The sequence below is a fragment of the Coptis chinensis genome, chromosome 8 (genome assembly GCF_015680905.1).
Source record: "Coptis chinensis isolate HL-2020 chromosome 8, ASM1568090v1, whole genome shotgun sequence".
Lineage (NCBI taxonomy): Eukaryota > Viridiplantae > Streptophyta > Magnoliopsida > Ranunculales > Ranunculaceae > Coptis > Coptis chinensis.
In genome coordinates, this window is record NC_141463.1 from 77,291,547 (window position 1) to 77,315,939 (window position 24,393).

General features: G+C 38.8%; 2 protein-coding genes across 2 annotated transcripts; both read right to left on the reverse strand.

The window, feature by feature from the left end:
• Positions 1-1,482: 1,482 nt before the first annotated feature.
• On the reverse strand, positions 1,483-5,557 carry LOC147483170 (26S proteasome non-ATPase regulatory subunit 7 homolog A-like). Its single transcript, XM_086581011.1, has 10 exons — positions 5,178-5,557; positions 4,983-5,075; positions 4,816-4,897; positions 4,252-4,348; positions 3,954-4,029; positions 3,725-3,783; positions 3,509-3,631; positions 2,448-2,505; positions 2,259-2,344; positions 1,483-1,727 (listed from the first exon to the last, which is right to left on the reverse strand). Exons 1-10 carry the CDS (start codon positions 5,362-5,364, stop codon positions 1,656-1,658), a joined length of 933 nt encoding a protein of 310 aa, XP_086437137.1. The 5' UTR covers positions 5,365-5,557; the 3' UTR covers positions 1,483-1,655.
• Positions 5,558-17,620: 12,063 nt separating this feature from the next.
• LOC147483171 (uncharacterized) lies at positions 17,621-18,487 on the reverse strand. Its single transcript, XM_086579504.1, has one exon. The coding sequence runs from the start codon at positions 18,485-18,487 to the stop codon at positions 17,621-17,623; it is 867 nt and encodes a 288-aa protein (XP_086435630.1).
• Between the last annotated feature and the right edge of the window lie 5,906 nt (positions 18,488-24,393).

Below are 24,393 nucleotides of genomic sequence, written 5' to 3' on the forward strand. Positions count from 1 at the left end.
AGATTGATGCAAAGGAAGTTGCTTGCAATTTATTGAAGAGAATAAAAGCATTGTAATCAATTAAGGGCGTCTTTTATTGCTTGGAGCGGTTTTCCACAACATTTTCTAGAGGGGTGGAATTATTGGCAAGTAATAGGGGGGTGGAATAGCGGTTTTCCACAAGCATTGTAATCATAGAAACGTCTATAATAGCTTTGTTCACCTGTTTATAGAAAAATCAATGGATTCTTCTTCTTTGACTAATTTTTTTAAACAAGACAAACTGCTGATATATGTGAAGCATTTGCATTCTTAAAATTCACTTTAACATTTCGTCAAACATGTACAGATCAGAAAGTTGTATAGCAGAAACTCAAATCCGTCTGATGGGATATTAGTATCAGGCTAGAACTCATGTTACTATACTTTTCCCGGTATAAGGCTCATCTAATCAAAGAAGGCACATTGGGCTTGTCTCAGCAAAGAAACTCGAAAAAACAAGTTGAACTCTGACTAAATTCATGAGATAATATTTTGCAATACATATAATCAATCAACAAGAATTCTACTCTAATAAAACTGAAGAGCACAGTTCAACTCAAAATCTTACCTACTGAGTAACGATATATCCGGCGTTTTATTCACGACTGGCATTTGAGAGTAGAGAACAATTTGACGAAATTAAATCAGATCAAATTAGTGGTTAACACTTTAACCAGATTCAAGTTACTATCGAATTTGGTTGGGGCCTTTTGTTCTTAAATGTCAAGAGTTGCACCGAGCAACTCAAACGAGACAAGGGTATTTTAGAACCGCAGCCAGAAAATAGTTTGCCGGAACTTCCTTACAAAATAGAACGAAATCAGTGCATTAGTCATAGGCTGAGTCCAATGGTCTCCCACTCTCTTTCTCTATCCCTCAAATAACAGTGTTATACGGATAGAGAGTAGGTTAGGTTTTGGTGAACCAATGGTTTGAACAATCCTACACCACTTGAACTGGCGTGAAAACCCATTTTTTTCACGCCACTTCGGTCAGCGCAGAATGAAAACCAAACAAAAAAAAAAAAACTCATCCTACGCCACTTCAAACGGCGCAGTATGAAATTCTTCATGTGGCACCATTTGGGGTTTTACAAACCACGCCATTTCAACTCGAGTGGAATGCACTCTCTATTATTCCTCAATAATACTATCTATTTATGGAGAGTTATATAGAGATAGGAAAAATACCACCGCCACTCCCTCTGTTTTTGAGAGAATGGGGAGCCATTGCACCCCGCCTTAGTGATTGAGAGCCTTCCGATCCCAATGCCTACTACAATTTTGGGCAGCCTAAAAATACAATATTATAATTTCTCTCTCCTTTCAAATCAGTGTTCTTTTCTTTCACTGTTACTAACTATGAAAGAAACAAATGCCTTAAAACTTCATTCAGGTCGTTTCCTTGAAAGATAAAGACAAAGATAGTGCTAGTCTATACGTAATAACTAAATAAGGACAATTTCGTGAAACAAATTAAGTTGATGAAATGCAGATATCAATGGAAATATCACGTTACAGTATCTCCTTTCACTTGTAGCAATCTCAGCATACAAAATTCTTAATAGCCAAACGGAAAAAAGATAAGAAAAAATAATCTCTGCAAGGTTGAAACCATCAAAGTCCGCATCAGTTCTAGCTCTGTGCTGCAATTGGTATAGCAGCAGGCTTCGAGTCTTCAGCTCTCTCATGTTCTTTGTTGAGCATCTGAAATCAAACACCAACTTGTAAGAACATCCGATAATAGGGGGACTGCTAATAAGGGGATTGATAGTCATGTCATGTTCTAGATCTAGCAGTGTGCCCATAAAAGTGAAACATCATTACACAAGCTGGGGCATGCCACATTCAGGAACAAGGAAACATAATATAGAGGACGGGAAAGTACTTCCACCATGTCACTAATGATTTATCAGACATAGCTTCAGTTTAATAAGCGATATAGATGAAGGGAAGGTATTCTAGGACGACTATTGATCTAAGAAACTGCAACTCCTAGAATGCAGAGTCAGATGCGATTTTTCATTAAAGATTAAGACCAGTTTTCTTTTTATGCAATGTTTTCTCTTTATGCGAAAAACTCATGTCAACAAACGTTACAAGTTAGCAATAGATAGTTAAGAGAAAGGACTGATTAATCAGTTCTCCAGTAGTCCAGTACTATATGTAGCTATATACTGAAGGAAATAAGTATAGGACAACGCAAAAGGCATCAATTACTATCAAGGGGTACATCACCTTGTTGTTGATCAGATTGTGAAGAGCTATGACACTCCGGATGAGGGATGAGAGATAAATAACCAACATCATATCATTCGTTTTTACTGCACAAAAAAGTGGTTAAGAATAATAAGAGACCAGACAGTCAACTGCAGATATTGCAACTTTGCAACAACAAAAGATCTTTATGCCATGGGTTTCTTTTACCAGAAAAGGACTTGATTAATTCAGCAACATTCAGATTCGGAAGTAGATTAAACACGTCCTGCAAAACATATATTTTATTAGATTACCAGCTATAAAATGCAGAAAGAAACTGAAGCAGTAAGCCATAAGAAACATTAACAGGCGGTTAATAGAGAGGAATAACAATACCTAGAGTCTAGAGTCTAGCATCATACCCATTCAGTTTAAGCATTAGCAACAAAGTACCAACGAGATGGAATTAAATTTTGAACAAACTCTAAATCTAGGCTACTTTTAATAGCACAAAACAAGAATCTTAAAACTAAAAATTCTCAATAAGGGTTTTCGAGCACAAGTATAAAAAGTAAGTGGACCTTTTGCCACAAAAATCTTCATTGGTAGTCTTGGTAGAGAATATTTGAAATAATAAAAAGAACAAAATATCACATTACTTCAAATCCCAAGTGATTAATGGTCTATCCCCTAACTGTGCCTCGAGATAAGGCACAAGACAAGAGTTGTCTGAGTCACTCAAGTTGGCGTCTCAGTTGGCCACTGTACAGTGCACACATTATCCAATCCTATTTTCATGTCTTCATTTACTGAAAACAACAGTCTAGACCTATACAAATTTTTCTTCAAGGTGTTACATTGCATGATGACAGACAGAGATCGTGTGTTTCTCTAAGAAAGAAGAGGTAAATCTTCTCACCTCAAAGATGAGGAGATAAGCATTGCATCTCACACATCACCAAAGGAGCAACAGTTTGTTGGATGTTCCCACTACAAAAATCAGAAAAAGTCCTATATTTTTAACAGTATCATAGTACTATTTCTTTTGCAGCATGCGGTAGCCTGTTGTTTCACCATAAGTGTAAGCACACAAGGGATGTTGGAATAAACAAGTATTAACATCAATTCTTCTCTTTGTTTTTCAAACCAATAGAGAAATTTTCCCAGAACATATTCTGCTTATATCTTCTCAAACTAAGGGTAGATCAGCTTTATGTCACACAAGATTCAGATTCTACAGAAATCACTCTAAGAAACAAATTTCAGAGGAAAAGGGTTGTAAAACATGCCTGTAAATGGCAAAGAATCTCGTGATTTACTGGGAGCTTTCCATCAACAACAAGATCAATATAACCACGTATTTCTCGAAGTCGTGCATCTAGACCCTTTAAAGCTGCAAGTTTCCCTGTAACCTATTGTGAAAATGGAAATGTTGAAAATACATAAAGCCAAATCTCCGCCTTCTATCTGTTAAACAAGGAGCCACGGGATAAGAATTGGCCAACCTCTGTGGCAAGAGTGCTAATGGTTGTGTCCTTCACATCCCTCAGCAAGTGCTCCACTCCTATTAAAGAGGGTTTAGAAAATAAAACCAGTGTCAAGAATAGGGAACCAAGTGAAATCAAGAGAAAGAAAAAGGGTCCAATTTCCCTTGCATCTACTAATTTATAACTCATGCAGAAAATAAAAAGTAAGGAAATTGATGAAAGAATGAACTTTCATCTCACAACATACCAATTTCCTCAACTTCATGTGCAGCAATTTCTGAAGGTACATGCACAAAGACCTTCTGACTCTTCTGAGTAGCATTCTGTAACCATCAGCAATATATTAGTTCAGCTCCCAACACATTCGGCAATAAAAACTAACTTCCTTCTTAAATAGCAAAGTTGAGTTTTCTTCTATTTTTAAATTTTCCCAGTCTCTTGGTGTTCCTAAGTCTCCTTATTTCAGAGAAGATAATAACAATATGATATAGGAAATGTTGGAGTTACTTCCATATAAAAAAAAATAAAAAACTCAAAAGTCTAACCTCTTTGACTTCTTCAACAGAGTAGTAAGCTTTGGTGGGTATCCCTAGCTCTTTTGGCTGCACATCAATAATGACCAAAACAGGATTCGGAACATAGCTGCATCATTAGAAATCATATGAAAAATAGATCAATAGACTGATGGAAATCCAACTTTGTAAAGATTGAATTTATAAACGAAAGTATCAGTTATAGACCAAAACAATGAAGATGACAATTTCTAGCCGTTATTGTTTGGGTTGCAGGGAAAGAAAGAAACAATTGGAACTTGTTGCACGAGATAAGTAATAACACTAGCACTTCAAATGGGCTTAAATTGATGATTATCAAGAGAGCTAGGACACAGACACTTATGACCAGTTGGTACAGTCTGGTATAAGGACAACGAATAATGGATTAAATAGGACTTAACCCTGAATGTAAATGGAAGGTCTCAAAGAGAACAGAGTTCAAAGGCTGGTAAAGCTGTTCATCACTCTTCATTAACGGAAACTTTCGTCACATTTTTCAGCAAAAGCTTTTATGTTAAGATGGTTGTAATCAAACTTTCAGTTTCAATATCTTACTCATGGAATAATCTGTGAATACTCAAGTCATTCTCCTTCAATTTCGGACCCGTGCTGTACCAACCTAGTATATGCTCCTTGGCTGAAAGACATAAAACACATTATTATTATTATTAAGATAATAAAACAAAGATAGCATATAACCCAAATAAAAGTGTACATTATACCATTTATTCTCTTGGCCATTGAAAACATCGATTCATGAAAGTTATGATCAAGAAACCAGATGCTTGGATCTTTATCCTCCTCTTCAAAGGGAACTGGACAGACGGCAACATTGTTTAATATAATTAAATATAATTGCAAAACCCTAATTATTATTAATAATTAATTTAAATTGTTAAAGTGAGAGAGAGAGATACCGGCATAACAGTTGCTGACGTCAACAGTTCCTTTAAAAGAGCTGCCGAGAAGAACACCAATTACTCGTTTCCGAGTATCTCTTGCAACACGGTTGTAATGATCCACAACGCTAAGGAGAACAAGTGGGTGGATTATTACTTTCTCTATTGGCTTCGATGAGATTTGTTGTGTCTTAATTACGTCCATCACTATTTTTATGGGGGTTAAGGTTCGTGAATTGTTTTTCTCTCTTTGTGGTTCGAAATTTGAATAAAAATGATTTTTCTAGGTTTCTTGAAACAAAAGAAAAGGATCCCGGTTAATTTCACCCCCTCTTTGGGGGGGGGGTTTGGACGTTGCCCCTTCATTGACACCATATTTGTGCACTCACCCCTGGACTACTATTGTTTGGTCAAGACCCACTTTTACTATTGACCACTTGGTTGCATATGGACGATGAAGAAGTATTTAGATACCCAAAAACCAAAGAAAAAATGGCCGTTTTGTACCATGAACTTTGCTGGTTTTATCAATTTGGGCCAAGAACTTTTTTTTTGAGCAAATTGGGCCATGACTTTTCTTTTTTATCGATCGTCACCACCGTTACCATTCCGTTACTTCACATGCTTATGTGGCATGCCGGATGTATATGTGTCCGACCAAATGCTTATGTGTCACCGTTGAAGTGCACACCTAATCACCGATGACGTGGCATCAAAATTTCAAAATGTTTCTAACCCGAAATTTCACATAAGTTTCACAGAAATTTCACCAAACCAAAATTTCACATAAGTTTCACCGAAATTTCATAGAAATCTCTAACATAAAACACTCAAGCCCACATATTGATTTCGGCCCAAGCCCAAAAAATTCACTATTCATCTTCCTCACCAACTTTGATTAGTATTCTATCCTATTCTATACCAACCTTCACATTGATTGAAGTCAGTCACCGATTTATCTTGTGCAAAGTTGCAAACCATGGTCCCATCCGCCTATCCTAATCCAAAGCAGACACATACAAGAAACCCCAAATCCTTTTTTAACCGATTTATCTTGTGCTAAGGACTCATGAAAGATTGTTGGCATGGTCTTAGTTAGGTTAATTAGGCGCTCGGTCCTGGCAAAGGACTATGGAATAATGTCCTCGATTGTTAATTGGACTCCTAAACAAAGTGAAGTTGGCAATCTTTGGTGCTTTGATGAAGGAAGCTTGAATCTGTAAGGTGGCGATCTACCACTTTCTTTCATGGGTGACTACTCTCAACCAACTTAGGATTTACTGAAACTAGTAGAGCAATCAGGATGATGACGACAAGGATAAGGATGAGGAGCAAAATCAAACCAATGCACATCCACTTCCTGCTACTCCTCTGGTGATGCTTTGCTGTCTTCAGATTCTTGGTCCCATCCTTAACATAATGTGCGGTGTGGAACACATGGTGTTCAATATCATCCATCCGCTTTATAACCTAACAACCTACAATTCACTTCATTGGCTTGATCCATGTCCTCAATTCGAACCCTAATAGTTCTAGCCTTTTTCAAAACACTCAAAATCTATGAAATCTTTGTACTTTGACTGTTTCCAACTTTCTATTTTGGTCAATTTCAAAATTCAAAATTTGATTTTACGATGACGACATTATGACATCATCATGCCACATCAGCTGTTTCTAGGTGTTGATTACAGCAGCGCCATATAAGCTTCTGTTAAGCCACATTTGCATCCGTTAGTACACATCAGCATTTGAAGTAACGGAAACACACCGGTGGCCTAACGTGATAGATTTTGCAAAGGTCATGGCCCAATTTGCTAAAAAAAAAAGTTCTTGGCCCAAAGTGATAAAACCAGCAAAGTTCATGGTACAAAACAGCCATTTTTTCAAAACCAAAAGTGGCAAACGCGAGTGGAACAAAGCAGTGTTAGATGTCCCCACAAGTCTCATCATACTTCTCCACATTTACTTTTGCCACTGGTGTATTGTTTTTTTTTTTTTTTTAATTCCACTAGTCCATTGTTGCTCTGCTTCAAAGGCACCATTTTCCATCCCTACTATTTGGAAAAAAAAAAAAAAAAAAAAACTAACTCCAGTAATATCAACATATGCATGTTTGTTATCAGACCAATTGTACATCAGGACATCTTATGGTCGAAGAGTTGATCTACCTTCACTCAGGTCCGTGAAGAAATTAACAGTAGTCTCTTTCTTCACTTGTGCCCTAGCCTACTAAAACACATCACATAAAATGTCTTCAACACGGTCGTCATGCTGATACTTGAGGCCTAAGAAATGTCTACAATGCATTGCATGGTCTTCGCCCCTAACTTGAACTCCTTCTTGCATAAGTTGTTGCTTGTTTGTTTGTTTGTTTGTTTGTTTGTATACTTGTTTGTTTTGTTTTGTTTTTTTTTTGTTTTTTCTAGAACCTTCTAGGGGTCGGGTTACTAAAGAGATTTGAGAAATTGAGTGGAGTTGTTGTTGTTTTTTTTTTTTTTTTTTTGAAAAAAGATTTTCGATAGGTTTTGGCAATTTTTGGAGAATCTTATTTTGGATTCAGGCAGATACATATATAATTTATCCCCCTAGCTAGCTCAAGAGATCTCCCAAACAGGTCGGTCAGGTAAATAAAAAAAATGGATTTGGAAATTGATTGGTATTAGAGGTTTGTGGATGTTGATTGATCGGTGTAAGAAATTTATCGGTGGATCCAAAGCTAGCTCATTTAGAAAACTAGAAAAGCTAGGAGCATTTTAGAATTCAGATAGAGGTCATGTTTAAAGAAATTGGTTCCTATGCAACTTTTTGTATCCCAAGGCTAGCCTTGGGCCAATGTTGCCTAAGCATCTGCATAGGACCCCCAAATATAAATGAAAATAGAGACCCCATTCTACCTAAAAAAGTCCACTATAATGCTTAATACCCAACAAATATCCATTGCAAAAGCCCGTTCTACTAACAAATAGGGCAACTTTTAGAGAACTTGCATAGGGCCTAATGAAATTTAGAGCCGGCCCTAATGTATCTATCAGTGGTGATGCTATGAGAGTTGTGACATTGTTGTAATAGGAAAACCAAGAATGGAGAAGTGTCGAGGCTAGAATAATAGGGTTAGAGAGTGTTTTTCTCTACACCTTAGTGCATATATTTATACTTGACTTACTTGGGTGTCAAGGTACTCAAAACAACAACTACTAAATACGTATCCACACTTAAAGAAACGTGGGATAATGTACATACTTCAACACTCCCTTTCAAGCTGTAATTATGCAAACTATGCATATTACAGCTTGGATGACAGAAATAAAGATAAGAATATTGCTCGCTCCCCCTTTTGCATAGAACTGTCTTTAGTTGAAGAACTCGAACAATTGTTGAGACATTCTAGAAAGTGAAACCGTCGGTTTAGGCAATGACCTAAACAGAATACTGAAGTAATCCCACAAATACCATAAATATGTAACCATAACATATGTTTAGTGGCTTCTTCATGAAATAAATATGTTTTCATACTCCATTTGTTGTTATGGCTCACAATACAAATTGCAAAAACAATAACACTGATTTGATGTGCACTTCTTAGCTGCTACTTGTCAGGGCAAAAACTGTAAGTTACATATCTACCAAAACACTCTTGAGAAACCGATTGGTTTCAATATCACCACCTGTAATAAAATTATGCACGTAATATCAAAGTAAAACGATGAATTGGTTTGTTTTGAGATGTTGAGGAAATCGAACCACTTTTAGTTCGGACACTGGCTACCTTATTTTAGTTCCTTATACCCCAGGGATCAAGTCTCGAAAAGTCTATGGAGTATAGAGATTTCAATGTAGTTGTTTTTATTTCTTCTCTCTCTCTCTTCAATATGTAACCACCCGAAAACTTAGAGAATCTCTGGATCTGGATCCTTATCCCTAGTTTTTAGGTGCATTGAATAGAGTTAAAACCTCCGAATTTTGTGAGGATCTGGCTGGGCCTTGTTTTCAGCTGATTACGGGATTATAGTGAGGCTTGACCCACATGCCATCCTATGACCTAGCTACTTAACCTCCAATTTCTCTAAACGCGCGATATGAAGAAGGTCCATGTCTAGAGATCATGTCCAAATTTCCCTTTATTGTCCATAGAGGCATTGGTTAGTTGAATCATTCCATCGAGTTGGATGTCTCACTACACAAATCGATCCAACGAGGCCATAAATGAGGAGGATCAAATAATGCCATGTGGACCATTTATGAGGGTCCACACATCACCCCATCTCTATCACGCGGAGCAGCCACATGGCAGAGAAGAGAAAGGGAATCCGACAATGTTTCTTTTGGACAAGCATGCCACCGCTGATATATCCGTAGTTCCATATTTCTTCAGAAATTGGTGCCGAAAAACCCTTTTCATAACTGGAAGTGTCCATGGGTAAAGTTCAATGCTCAAAACATATCCCTATCATAACTAAAAATAGTCATAAGGAATATTTCTATTTTTAGAAGATGGAAATGATATCCAACTAATGGAATTGTCCAATGGTTAATTGGAGTGAAAACTTTCACTTAATAAAAACCAAAGTCAAAAAGGATTTTTAGGTATGCTCATCTATTCACAAAGGCTTAGACTTCCATGATAAACACAGTGGAAATCTTAAGGGACATGAGTAGTGATGAGGGTGAAAATAAAAAAGATTAGAAATGGGGCTGTTAATGAAGGAAGTGGTGGTGTTAATCAAGATAAAGATATAAGGATTGATGGTGGTGGTGTTAATCAAGATAAAGATATAAGGATTGATGGTGGTGGTGTTAATCAAGATAAAGATAGAATGATTGATGGTGGTGGTGAGCGGCATGACCGAGATGATGTAGTAGATCTACCTCGTCGGAGGTCTCGGTGTCTAAGGAGGACTAATGGAGGCAACGTATGGCTGAAAATCCAAGGTATACGGTCCAAAACCCATTTCTAGTACATACTTACCTCCTTCGTCTCTTTGTTTCTCTCTTTTCATAAGTAGAAATAGGAAGTAATGATACCATACTTTTCCTCACTAGTGCCGCACGGTCTGGCTTCAACCATCTACCATTAGATTTGCTTCTAGATTAGCATAAAATCTAGATGAAGTAGGATAGGGAATGATAGTGTACCCACTCTAGTTATGGATAGACCACCTAATCCTCCTTTAAGACAAATGATTTGGTGCTACTCCATGTTGAGGCTGGACCGTACAGTTTAATCCATTAAGATCTTCCCATGTATGACTTTAACTAGTCGGCTCTGACTGTCACCAGTTAGCGTTGACTTTGACCAGTCAACTTTTTTTTTTTAACGTGGAGATTCCCATAGAGTTGCTTGATTCTGAGAATATGTTCACTCTAAGGGATGATATGTTGGCTTGTAGGGCTCTGTCCATCGATATTGATTATGATGATAACGGTGAGGATGATGCTGAAGCTAACACTAAGCAAGCCATTGCTGGCAATGTTATGCCTATGCTTAGGTGGACTATTGGAATCAATTTACCGCTCAATTGGGGTACTTCACTGTTCCATCCTGAATGCCTTTATGGTAGTTTTGGTATACCCGAAAGTATTGTTATACATAAGCATGATGATTTGGCACTCCCGGTGGCTAAAATGAAATAGCCGTTTCTTATGCTTAGCTACAGTACAGTCTGAGACTTCTCTTGGAGAAGGTGATGTCTAGATTGCTGAATTGGTAGGGGCTTGCACCTGGGCAGATGATGATCCTGTTCTATTTGGTAATGAGCCGAGTTCGCTACATCCGTCAATCTTATGGCATCAGACTTGGAACAACAGAAATATATCTTATGCTCAGGCCTAAGAAAAGGATTTTGAAGGACATTCCTTTCTTTATAGTTGACTTTGTCTCTTCAGATAGGAAGTTCATACATCCCCTTACTCATTACTTAGCATGGCATACACCAGCCTACAGAGTTCGAGGCTAGGCAGGCAGCGGAATGGATGTTCCAAATAATTTCTCAAGTGAGCTCCTTAAGGAATTATTTTCTTTTTCCATAGTTTTCTTTGTTCTGCAGCTCAATTTAGTTCTTTCTTTAATAGATACCTGGATTTTTGATGATGTGGTGAGTGAAGGTGATGAGAATGCGGTTCAACATAACCTTCAAGCCTTGTTTGGTCTCCCTAGAGATTATTAGGGACTTGAGTTATCCTGATACAATCGTTGCATGGGCTGCCGCATACCTTGTTCATCCTCTTCAGTCTATGATGTATGTCACTGCTGGGGCTTCAAAAAAGGGAAAATAAAGTATGTGTTGAACCTATGGCATCGAGGAGGCTTCCTCGTATTGCTCCTTCAGATATCATCCTCCCTGGCTCATTGGGTGATGGTGCTCAGAATTCTGACATAGGTGATAGGGTAGAGAATCTTGCACGGCGTCGGTGTTACATATATTATTCTTCTGACAAAGACGATGCTACACCAATTCCCACGAGGAATCCTGATCCTAGTTTGAGATCATGTAGCTCGGGTTTGCATTCTCCACGAACTGCCATCTCCAAGTTTATTTCTATCCTGCCTTCTCCAGTTGTTATGCGAGGCTCTAGAGAACATCCACATGCTGAGGGTGTTGTTAAGGTCACCGTTTCTGGTGTCGTCGCTGAGCAGAACCATGTTAGTGCCGATGTGAATGGAGGGGGTACTTATTGTGCTATTCATGATGCTGCGGATGATGTACAGTTGGCTCACTCTGTCCATGTCTCTAGTCACTTCAGGAACCACAGAGTGAGAGACAATTCTGTAGATAATTGCTCTGCTAAAAGAGTTAGAAAGGACCCTTGTTCCGGTTCGGTACCATTTTCACTATATTTTCAACATGTCGAGGAGGTCTTGATTAAGTTCTCCACCCTTTTTCGTGAGACTTGTGCCGAGGCTGAGCTAGAACTTCAACGTTCACGGGACCATGTTACCATTTTGTTGGAGGGATGCCATCGACTTAGAGACACACTGACTGCTTGTGATGAGATGATTGTGTCTAAAGACTTAGAACTGATTACTTTAATTGATAAACTCAGGGAGTCCCAGAATGTTGTACGAGCTATGGAAAGTGACCGTCGTCTAAGTAAGGAGAATACAGGTCGTGTGATGTAGGAAAACTGGCATTTAGTTGAGGAGTTGCGCTTGCTCAAGAATCGTGTTACAGACTAGCCAGCTTGACACCTTGCTTTTCTTATCATGTATCTTCCATTTGTAGTCTGGATATTTTGAAGGCTCCTGCACTTTAGTTATCTTGAATTACCATGATGTTGCCTGTAAAGCAAAGCCATGGACTTTTCTGAAATGAAAAATCTTCAACAGCAGCTTGACAATATAAATAGAACTTGAAAAGTATTGGCATGAATATTAGCGAAGCTATATACTACCCCCAACACTACATGTGGATACGATTCATATGTAGTGTTGAATAAGAAAGAATAACTTAGGTATACTAGTAAAATTGGGTGATTTTCACCAGCATAATGTAAAAAGTAATAGAATTGATAAGGAATTGACGTTTGGCGATTCACCAATATTCCGTTGTAGAATAACTCGGTTGAATAGATACAGCCGGGTTGAGCATGTTGTCATACTCAGAATATATATCGAATGACAGTGAGTTGCATCTATAGAATAACCCGATTAAAGCGTAATCGGATTGAGCAATTTTATAGTAATGCTCATATATAAATAAGTCTATATAGTTGAACCCTTGAAGGTGTTATCATAGACAGTTTCATAAAAGATTATCCCAGTTAGCCTGTAGCGTAGCTGGGATGAGCTTTTTTGTTATGAAGCTCAGAGATGATGTTAATGCACAGAGTCTAATTCTATGCATATTGTCTTCGGTTTAGAGGATCAATGTCATACAACCGTGCCAAGCGATGTTCTCTATCCAAACTTGGTGGCGCCTCCAAGGGATAGATTGCATCCAACACTTGGGTTTTTAAAGTCCTAAAAGTTCAGAGTTACCCAGTTCACAAATAGGACCGAGCCAGAGGGTCGATGTCATTTACTCGGACTAACGCAAAGTGCGCTTATGTATGTTGGCTTTTTGAACTTCAGGGATTTGTGTTTCCCATATACTTGGACCTGATACTTTAGTCATATGAGACATTTTTCAAGCCTGACGAGCTCGTAGCACTTGCCTTATCACCGGCCTTAGTCAATTATAAGGATTTGAACATGCTAGAGGGACGCTCTAGTCTGTACCAAGCTAGACAATTGATGCCATTCAGCTGGGCTTCAGAGTGTGCATGAAGTATTCCATGCATTTCCAAGTGCAAAAAAGTTGGAGCTTGGAATTTTTGTAAGTAAAAATGAGGCTTTTTCACTTGACCGGGCATGCTGACCATTTGAACCTAGTTTTATAAAGTTGATAGAGATTTGATCACAAAGTCTTCTATATCAGCTAAGTTCTCTTAGGTTTGAACCTACAGAGTGTCTATTTGGAGGGGTTAATTACCAGTCCAAACTTGATCAGGCACTATGCGCTTGAACCTGGATTTCTGTAGTGTAGCTGTGCTCAGAATTTATAGCAATGTTAATAAAAGTATTACATCAACTTTTAATGAGGCAAATAATGAACGACATCAAATGATCATTGGACTCAGTGGTTATTCAATGACTCAGTACATGATATAAAGAAAAACTTGCTAAGATGAGAAGCCATGCTTTACTCTTGACATTGCCCACTAAAGATTTTAACGACATTATTAAATGATTTCGGTGCATCATTTATTTAAAAAACTTTCTAAGATGAGAAGCATTCCATGCTTTACTCATGACATCGCCGACTAAAGATTTTAAGTAATAAGAACCTTTAGATGCCAACCTATCCACAATGAATGGCTCCTCCCAATTTTGCAGAAAACTTACCCGCGCTTGGGTTATCAAAATTCTTAGCTTTTCTGAGGACCCAGTCATTAGGTTTGAAGACACGTTCTCTGAGTTTTCTATCATGATTATGCTTCATGTTTTCTTGATATTTGACTAATTACTGAATAGTTGTATCCCGGTGTTTATCAATAAGAGATTTGTTGTAAGCTAAGACTTCATTTTTTACTCCGAATTTTACTGCTTTTGTTTTGGATGTTGGAGCCATGATTTCTGTTAGGAGTACTGCTTCTGCACCATATGCTAAAGAATATGGTGAAAAACTTGTGGACCTTCTAGGAGTAGTCCTATATGCCCATAGGACAACAGGCAGCTGACGAACCCAGTTGCCTTTAGCTTCAGTAAGTCTTTTTTTAAGGGTATCTAAGATTACCCTATTAGTAGCCTCCGCTTGGCCGTTTGCTTCAGGATGGTAAGGAGCAGAAAAGTTGTGCTTTATGTTCATAGACCCACAGAATTGGTGCATCTCTGTGGAGCCAAATTGTGAACCGTTTTCTGATACTAATTCTGAAGGTACTCTGAACCTGCAGATAATAACACGCCACAGAAATTGCTTTACATATGTAGTAGTTATTGAAGCCAAAGTTGTGGCTTCGACCCACTTTGTAAAGTAGTCGGTAGCCACCAACAAAAAACGAACTCTTCCAGGTGCCCTAGGCAAAGGTCCCACGATGTCGAGCCCCCATTTTGAGAAAGGCCAAGGGCTGAGAATTAGGTGCAATTCTATGGCTGGGTGTTTTCCAACTTTAGCATGTTTCTGGCACGGCACACAAATTTGAGTGATTCATTTTGCGTCTCTTTGCATGTATGGTCACCAATAACCCTGCGATAGAGCCTTGTAAGCAAGACTACGACCTCCCGAGTGATTCCCACAAACACCTGCATGAATTTCTTTAAGTATCATTTCGCCTTGCTTTGGGGTAAGACATCTTAACTGTTGGCCGAACCCCATTATCCTTTTGTAAAGTCGAGCGACTCTTTCTTTAGTGAATAATACTGTGAATTTCCATGCCTCTCGCTTAACCTTCTGAGATAAAGCTTTCTCTGTGGGGAGATTCCCTGAGTTTAGATACTCGATGAAGGGCAGCCTCTAGTCAGATTTTTCTAGTGCCAAGATTTCTAAGTCCATTATTTCTAAATCATTAAGTGTTTCCTCTTCAAATTCTGCTTCAGATTCAGACTTTTCGGTTTCAGTGGGGATGACGTCGCCCCCAGTATCTTCATGGTTGCCCCCAGTACTGTCAAGGTTACTAGGGTCCATTCCTTGATCTGAATCATTGACTGTGGGATGCTTTCTTTTGAGTTGTTTGTGCAAGGATGCCAAAGTTTGGAGATCCTCAGCATTAACTGGATCTTTAGATTCTGAAGATTCCATCTGTTCTCTTTTTCTTCGTCGAGTGTTAGCAACACAGACGTGTAATCCGTTACACTCTATAACATATGCCTCATGAAGTTTCATTGGTTGTAGATTGATGCTCGGCTCCTATTGAAAATCAATTTGAATTTCTCTTGGCTCATCTAGCTACAAAGAGGTAAGCTAGTGCATCACCGTGCCTGATTTCATTCCTTGGCCTTTGACTGATAGAGATTTTGTCAAATTGCACAGCCAATTTGTGTATAATTGTCAACTATGTTGCCATCCTTTCATTTTTTGCTTGAAAAGTACAACCAAATTGATTAGCCACCAAGCGAGAATCTGTTAGCATTTGAATGTTCTTCGCTCCCAGCTTAAGTACGACGTTCATACCATATATAACGACTTAATTATTAAAGGCAGAAAAGCCTAGTCTGACTGATCTTTCAACTTTCTGTCCTTCAGGGATGATAGGTACACAACCTAAACCAGATCCAGATGCATTTTTTGAACTATCGGTGAAGATGGTCCAGAGAGTTTGATTGTTGTCAAATAAGCGCTTGCCCCCATAATGGGATGTATTGGGTGAGATTTTCTCAGTTTGTGCAGGGAACTGAACAGAATGATCAAGAAGTTGTTCTACTTCTGCTAATTTTAGACTCAATTGGATGTCATCCACAGGAAAATCTGCCATAAGAGAGGCTAGAGCATGCCCCTTTTCTGCAGTCCTTGGCTCATAAACAATATCATATGCGCTGAGGTAACTTGACCATTCAATCAACCTATTTGATTCCTCCTATTTGCCGAGGGTCTTTCGTAGAGGATACTCTGTATAGACCTTCATTGTTCTCCCCTGAAAATACGGTTTCAATCGCCGAGCTGCATGTACTAAGGCCAACGCGACTTTCTCAATTTTGGAGTAACGACTTTCTGCTATAGTTAGTGTCTTGCTAACAAAATGAACCGCCTTTCTTCAAAATCATTAACAATAATGACTGCACTGGCTGCAGAGTCAGTTGCAGCAAGATAGATTCTTATAGGTTCTCCAGCCTTTGGGCTAACCAAAATTGGGGGTGAAGTAAGGTAGGCTTTGACTTCAGCGAAAGCCTTTTCACAATCTTCATTCCAGGTTGATGCACCTTTCAAAATCTGAAAAAAAAAATGGCTTACATTTGTCAGGGTATCTAGATATAAAACGACTGAGAACCGTAAACTACCTAAGAGCCTCTGTACTTCCTTCCTGCAGGTAGGGGGTGGCATGTCGAGAATAGCTCGAATTTGCTCAGGGTTAGCTTCAATTCCCCTATGGGTCATCATGAACCCTAAGAATTTGCCTGAAGATAGGCCAAACGAACATTTGGCAGGGTTAAGCCTCATTTTGTATTTCTTTAATCGATCAAATACTTTCTGCAATTCAGCAAGATGATCGCCTTCTTTTTTTGACTTCACAACCATGCCGTCAATATAAACCTCCATAATCACCCCAAGATCAGCAAAGATAGTATTAACAAGCTTTTGGTATGTGGCCCCAGCATTCTTTAGGCCAAACGGCATAACAATATAACAATATAAGCCTCTGTCTGTGATGAATATTGTATACTCCTGGTCATCATAGTGCAGTACAATCTAATAATATCCTGAGCTTGCTTCCATAAAAGATAGTTTATTGAAACCATATGTCGCATCCACCATATCTAAAGTTATGGGTATATGATAAGGATGCAGTGGGCAAGATTCATTCATGTCTGTGAAGTTGACACAAATTCTGAGCTTCCCATTCTTTTTTGGTACTACTACAATGTTGGAAACCCAAGTTGGGTATTCAACTGGTCGATATAAATCCAGCCTCCAATAACTTGTCAATCTCCTTGTTCACTAAGAGTTTTCTGTCTGGGGCCATTTTCCATGGTTTCTGCCTTACCGGTTTGACTTTCGAGTCGATGTATAATCTGTGACAAGCGATGCTGGGTTAATTCCGGGCATATTTGTTGGATTCCAAGCAAAGATAACTATGTTGCTTTTCAATAAGGCCACCAAAGCCTCTTTCTCTGTTTCAGAAAGTTCTTTAGAAATGAAGGTGGTCTGAATTTCTTCTTCTCCTATCTGCATTTCCTTCAGTTTATCGACTGTTGGAGGTCCCTTGGTTGGCATCTCCTGAGGTGCTCTGGCTGCCCTTGGCGGTGCTCTGGTCCAGGCCTGCTGTAATTGCTATTTATGCTCAGTGTTGAGAATGGTGTGCCCTCTGACTTCAGACTTTTTATAATCATCCATCGCATGCTCATGGCATTTCAGAGATGCAATCTGGTAACTTCGGATCTTACAAGTTCCCTCTGCTGTTGGAAACTTAATAGCTTGGTGATAAGTGGACACCACTGCATGCATTGCATGAAGCCAATCTCTGCCTAGAATGACATTGTATGTGGATGGGCAGTCTACCTGAACAAAGTCAACTCCTATAACCTTAGGACCTACTGTGACTGGCAAATTAATTTTACCAACCTTTTTAGCTGGAGCACCATTAAAGCCAATAATTGGAGTATCATCTTCTTGAATAAGGTCATCCTCGAGATTCATGATAGAATAGCATCCAGAGAATAGGATACATGCAGAGCTGCCGGTGTCAATCAAAATTCTTTGGACTCTGCAGATGCCAACCCATGTGGTAATCACCACAGCATCATTGTGAGGATAGTATACTCCTCGCTCATCTTCTTTAGTAAAAGTTAGGCCTCTTTCAACAATAGTTTTAGCATAGAACCCAGATTTAAAGTTGATACTGTTTACGTAATTCCAACTACCAATTTTTTGAATCTTGCGCTTCATGCTCCATTTTCTTTCACGATTTGATGAGCAAGCAGCCACTTGAGCATGACATACAACTATCACATCGTGCTCGACCAGATTTACATGAGCTAGCTTTTGACTACCCTTTAGATACTCCTTCAGCTGTCCCACATCTGCCATTCTGGAGATCTCCTTCTTGAATGCATAACAATCATTCAAAGTATGGCTGAAATCATTATGATACTTGCATTTCTTTGACTTATCTCTCCTTCCCTCAGTATCAGGTTTCATAGGGAATGGCTTGGAGAGTTTTCTTTGAGCTTGTCATACAATTCTAAGAGACTGACGGTAAGCTCTGGAAGAGTAAAATCTTTGTTCGGGCGGCCAACTTGTTTCTGACTCTGTGTGACGCCAGTTTTGGCATCTTTGTTATGCTTCTTTCTGTCTTTGTCACACTCTTGTGGCTGTTCCCGCTTTTCTCTATCATTTGCAAAATCCTTTTGCTGCTTGTACTTTGAATCTTCCTGAACAGTAGCATACCTTTCTGCTTGCACCAACAAATCCTGAACCGTTTCTGAAGGCTTCAGAGTTAGTGAGTTGTACATACCAGACTTATCAAAAGGAAGAGCATTTTTGAAAGCTTGCGCAACAACGTCATCTGGGACATTGTTGACCTCCTTGAGCAGCACCCTGAGTTTTCTGACGAGGTCTCGAATGCTTTCTCCTTTCTCCATGTAGAGGTTGAAAAGAGTTTCAAAACCTTTTACGGTCTTCCTGTTGTAACGATAATGTTTTGAAAATTTGTCAGCGAGTTGCGAAAATGTATGGATTGAACGAGGACGGAGCTCGATAAACCATGTCAAAGCTTCTCCGCTAAGGGTAGCTTGGAACACTATGCACATCAACGCATCATTGTTGTTAAAAAGGGCTATAGATGATCTGTATTTCATCAAGTGCTCATCTGGACAACCATCTACATCATCGTAGGTTGGAACTGAAGGTTGTTTGAAATAACCAGGGGAAATGTAATCTCTGATTTCATCTATAAAAGGAGATTCTTCAGGTCTTTTGATTGCTAGTTTATGTCGCTTATCTTCTTGAGTAGCTTTGGAATCCATGGCACTTCTAATGAGTTCTTGGACTCGCTGCTCATTCAAGTTGTCACTATTTTCCTGCAGAGCAACATACGTAACGACTCTGTGGGTATAATTTCTCCTTTTAGGGCTCTAGCCTGGCTCAACAAAGTCGTTCCTATATCACCTGAAATTTGCTTCAGCCCTGCGTAGGTTTAGTTATTTGGTTCAAGCGTAACTACCCACAGAATTATGGAGGGTTCCGATTCTGTGGCTTCTGGCCCACTGTTGTCTACCTCTTCTATCTCTAGTTCTTTGATAACCTCCATTAGTCCTCCAGCGAGTGTTCCTCGAACCATTGTATCCGGATTATAAGGAATCTAAACCTCCAAGACTATGATCAAATCTTCTGTTACCTCGAGCTGGTTTGTATTGTCCTCTCTATAGTATCGGACTGCGAGAGCATTGCATGTCACGCTCTAGATCGATTTGATCCGAAGAGGAATATTCAAAAACTGACATTGATCGTTCCTTGGAGTTATGGGAACATCTTTATACTGATCTGCTTCAGTGACACTGTGGGCTATGAACCCGTCCTAGTACAACGTCAGCACCACCTAAACGCTCCACAATTGGAGTTCTGTGGTTTTGGGTGCGGCTGGAGGCGTGGCTCCTTGGATGATGCCTCCTTTTTTGAGACATGCTCTCCCTTGGTACGGAAGATTCCTGCTGAGAGTTTTCTTCCCTAGGCCTTTTGTCGTCATTTCTCCTAAGTTGATCATTTTCTCTGGTTAGCTTGAGCAACATAGACATTAGAGTTTCTTCATAAGATGGGTGAGCATTGTGTCTCAGATCCTGAGGGCTACCGATTCAGGCCCAAGGCAGCCTTGACAAACGCCTAGGCAATATAGATGGTCCAGATTGGGTGGAAATATCCCCCTACCTAGGCCTAAGGCGTTGCTGCAGATGCTGAGGCAACATTGAAGGTCTTGCCTCAGCAGATGCAACTCTGTCTATGTGTGTGATGACTCGAGTATCCCTGGTTGCATCTTGTTCTCCTGCTGGAATAGTAATTCACAGGTTCTCCACCAAATCTTCCTCTTCATGCTGGGCGTCCAGATTCTGTGGGGAAATCTGATGTGTATGCTAATGTTAAGCATGAACCTCGTCAGCAACTGCGTGATGTGCTGTCTCAGCATTAGGAGGAAGGTTTTGTGCAATTTATGGAGCCACCTTTTGACTTCTTTTGGATCTACCAACAGCCATCGATCGTGATATTCAATAAAAGAAAAGAATGTGGTCGTGGGTTTTTCCCCACAAATGACGCCAAAAGATGTCGGGGCAAAAACTGTAAGCTACATATCTACCAAAACACTCTTGAGAAACTGACCTTCTGAATATCACTACCTACAGAATTATGCACAGAATATCAAAGTAACGATGAATTGGTTTGTTTGAGATGTTGAGACTGAACCACTTTTTAGTTCGGTAGCTACCTACATACCCCAGAGGGATCAAGTCTCTAAAAGTCTATGGAGTATAGAGCTTTCAATGTAGTTCTGCTGCTGAAAACTCTTCAATATGTAACCACCCGAAAACCAAGAGAATCTCTGGATCTGGATCCTTATCCCTAGTTTTCAGGTGCATTGAATAGAGTACGTCAAAACCTCCGGATTATGTGGGATCCGGCTGGGCCTTGTTTTCAGTTGATTACGGGCTTATAGTGAGGCTTGGCCCACATGCCATCCTGTGCCCTGGCTACGAACCAGGGGTAAGCCTGCAGATATGAAGGGTCCAGTCTAGGTGTCATGTCCAGAGATCATGCCCAGCTGGTCCATAGAGGCATTATGCTGCTGAGCATTCCATCGAGTTGGATGTCTCACTACGCAAATCGATCCACCGAGGCCACAAATGAGGAGGATCAGATAATGCCATGTGGACCATTTATGAGGGTCCACACACTACTATCAATATCATTGTTGAAGTCAACAAAATATTGTTCTGGGTACTCCTGAATACTAAAACATGAGTGTAGTTTAGGAGTGACTGCTACCTGAATAGATGAGTGCAGTTTAGGCGTGACTGCTGCTTGCTAAGACATGAGTGTTGAATAGTGGGGACGTCATTGCTCATATTGTTGAGATGCAAAGGGGGTCACACACCCTGATAAAGTGAGTACTCCAAGACATGATAGAATATGAAGACATGAGTACTCTTTCACATATGTCTCCATATTCTCCTTGCCTCATATACTACTCAATGTCCTCATATCTCCATATTCTCCCCCTCAAGTTGGAATATACAAGTCTAAGTTGGAACATACATAGACTTGTCTATTCCGACTTGAGCTTGAAATAGAGGAAACCAAATACCAACACAAGAAATAAACTGACCATCCCCAAAGTGGAACAACCAACCAATAAATCAACCAATGCCCATGTCAAAGAATAATATTGTATTCACTAATATCCATATTCTCATAACTCACAAGAATTAACAAACACCGAAGAGGAAAGCAAGAGATACTCAGAGTAAGTGGAAAACTAGTTGAGTATTTTAACAAACACTCGGATGCGGAAACATACATGAACAAGTCGGGGAAAACTTGAGTTTTTTTTTTGTTTAGCCAACGAGCTTCCAAATAGAGTGCATCAAGAGAAAAGGAAGATCGATCATATCAGCAAATCAGCGATAAACAATAACTGTGAATAGTGCTGCAAACAGTAGCGGTGAATAGTGCCCGTGAACAGTACTATGAATAGTGCTGCAAACAGTGGTGGTGAATAGTACCTGTGAACAGTACCATGAAGTCATGAAGAATACGGTGAATAGTTCCGTGAACAATGAACCCAAGAGCATAAAAAGAATAGAATCAGATCTGCTCGCCGGAAAAGAAAATCTCCAACTCAAAGAAACAATACCACCAAAAAGAATAAAAGACGATAAGTTTGAGCCTTGCTAACCAAAGAGCTTCTAAAAAGAGTTCATCCAGAGAAAGAGAAGACCAGATCTGCAAACACCAGCGAAAATATGTTATTTCATACAGATGGGCGCGCGCCTATGGTTGATGGCAAAAATATAGGTGTGCGCTTATGAATCGAGACAGAAGAACTACAAACTTTGTTGGTCTCTTCTTATGAGAAAGATTGAAACTTGAATACTGAAAGCTTTTTTTTTTTTTTTTTGGTATATTGATTTTGGAGATACCTCTCTTAGCATACCACTAAACTTAGATTTGAACCTGATGCTCCTACCACTAACATGTTAGTGGTGATGCTAGGAGAGTTGTGACATTATTGTAATAGGGAAACCAGTAAGAAGAAAAATAGAGAATAATAGAGGCTAGAATAATAGGGTTAGAGAGTGTTTTTCTCTACACTTTAGTTCATATATTTATATTTGACTTACTTAGGTGTCACTGTACTCAAAACAGCAACTACTAAATACGTCCACACTTATAGAAATCTGGGATACTTTACATACTTCAACAGTATCAAAAAAATGCTTTGAGATATTATTCACTACACGTATGTTTCTTTTTGTACATCTCGAACCACTTCTAAAATGGATGGAAGAAGTTGTAGAGGAATAGGTTTTGAAAAGATTAAGTAAAATTCATAGCTAGATTATCATAGTGTGGTTGATCTCACAGATGAATTAATGTCTCCCCACGTTAAAATACTTTCCCAATTGCGCTGTCCTACATAATTTTTCGTATCAAATTACTTTTAATTTCTTAGCATATCTAAAATACTTTAAAGATTACGCCTCTCATCTACAGTGGGGCAACAGTATTTTATTATTTTTTTAATGTATCTCTTAGTTACTTGGTCATTTATTATTTGTCCTTCTATTTTTTGATTATTTACCTAATTTACCCTATTTAAAAGAGAGAAAGAGAAAAGTTGTTGGGCATAAAAAAGAGAGATATGGTTGGGTGAGAGGAAAGAGAGAAACGTGCATAGCACGTGCACCATTCTAGTTTATATAATAAATGGATACCAATTTGGTCTTAGAATCATGACATCAGAAAAAAGACAATCTCATCAAGGAAACAAATAAAAGGCCACTTGGTTGGTCTGTAAGTAGTCCAGTAGAAAAAAATCAGCTTCAGGAATATTCATTTGTATAAAAGTGTCCGTTTCCATATGGCATATTCGTCACTTTAGGCCGAATGCAAAGGGAAATTTGGTTATTTTGAGGTAAGGTGCGACTATTTTTTTTATGGGTGTCTCCAAGATTACTTTATTTTTTATATTTTTAAGCAACAGAGAAGAGAAGGGATTAAGGACAACTAGACAACAAGGCTTTGGAACTAGTGATGAGGCCCATGAGCGGGTCAATCACTCTTAGGGGATATAAAAGGACCTGCAAAGCCCATCCCTCAAAAAAGGGTCTTTTCTATTCCAAAAATTCATTTTGTATTAAGGGTCGGGTCACTCACATATGAAAACTTTAACTCATTTTTGTACATCTCGAACTTTTACTAGTTTTTTATTTATTTTTATTATACTTTTATTATGTATATCAATTTTAACTAAGATACAAAACTAATTCTTATGCCTTTAAAAAAAGAGATAGAGAGATGGTGGATGGATTTTTTAAGAAGTTCATAGAGGAATTTATAGATATGGTTTGAGGGCCAACTTTTAAGGACTTGAACATGCAATTTTGAAGCCCGGTCGAACGGGTTTAAAAATTATCACCTACCTATTTAACCAAAACTCAAGAAAAATTGAGATTCATAAAACCATGTTTTTGAACCAAAACTATTGATAATAAAAATAAACATAACCAAATGGACGGATTGAAATTTGAACCTCCCCATGGGTTCTAAAATATAAACAAGTTGTTGGACCCGAGCATATGCCCGAGCTCTAGTTATAGGTAGTTTGCTTTTTCGTAAGAGTTTAAAATTTTCTTCTTATTTAAGAACTTTTGCTTAGCATAACAACTCGTATATGTAATATATGCTCAAATTTTGTGAAATTTCTAAACTACAAGGTGGATTTCCTATGAGAATTTTTCCCTAGTGAATCAAATATGAATTACCATTGGACAGCTACATAATACCATTATTATATTTAAATTTTAATCATCATGGTTTTTACAAGGCCGTGCATG

What these genes read in the sequence shown, in the direction of transcription:
- LOC147483170 (XM_086581011.1), bottom strand. Translation starts at nt 5,364, where the DNA reads ATGGACGTAATTAAGACACAACAAATCTCATCGAAGCCAATAGAGAAA. An exon ending in AATGGCCAAGAGAATAAATG is followed by an intron (nt 4,898 to 4,982) that starts GTATAATGTACA and finishes TATGTCTTTCAG; the next exon opens with CCAAGGAGCATATACTAGGT. An exon ending in TTAGCACTCTTGCCACAGAG is followed by an intron (nt 3,632 to 3,724) that starts GTTGGCCAATTC and finishes TTTTCACAATAG; the next exon opens with GTTACAGGGAAACTTGCAGC.
- LOC147483171 (XM_086579504.1), bottom strand. Translation starts at nt 18,487, where the DNA reads ATGAAACCTGATACTGAGGGAAGGAGAGATAAGTCAAAGAAATGCAAG.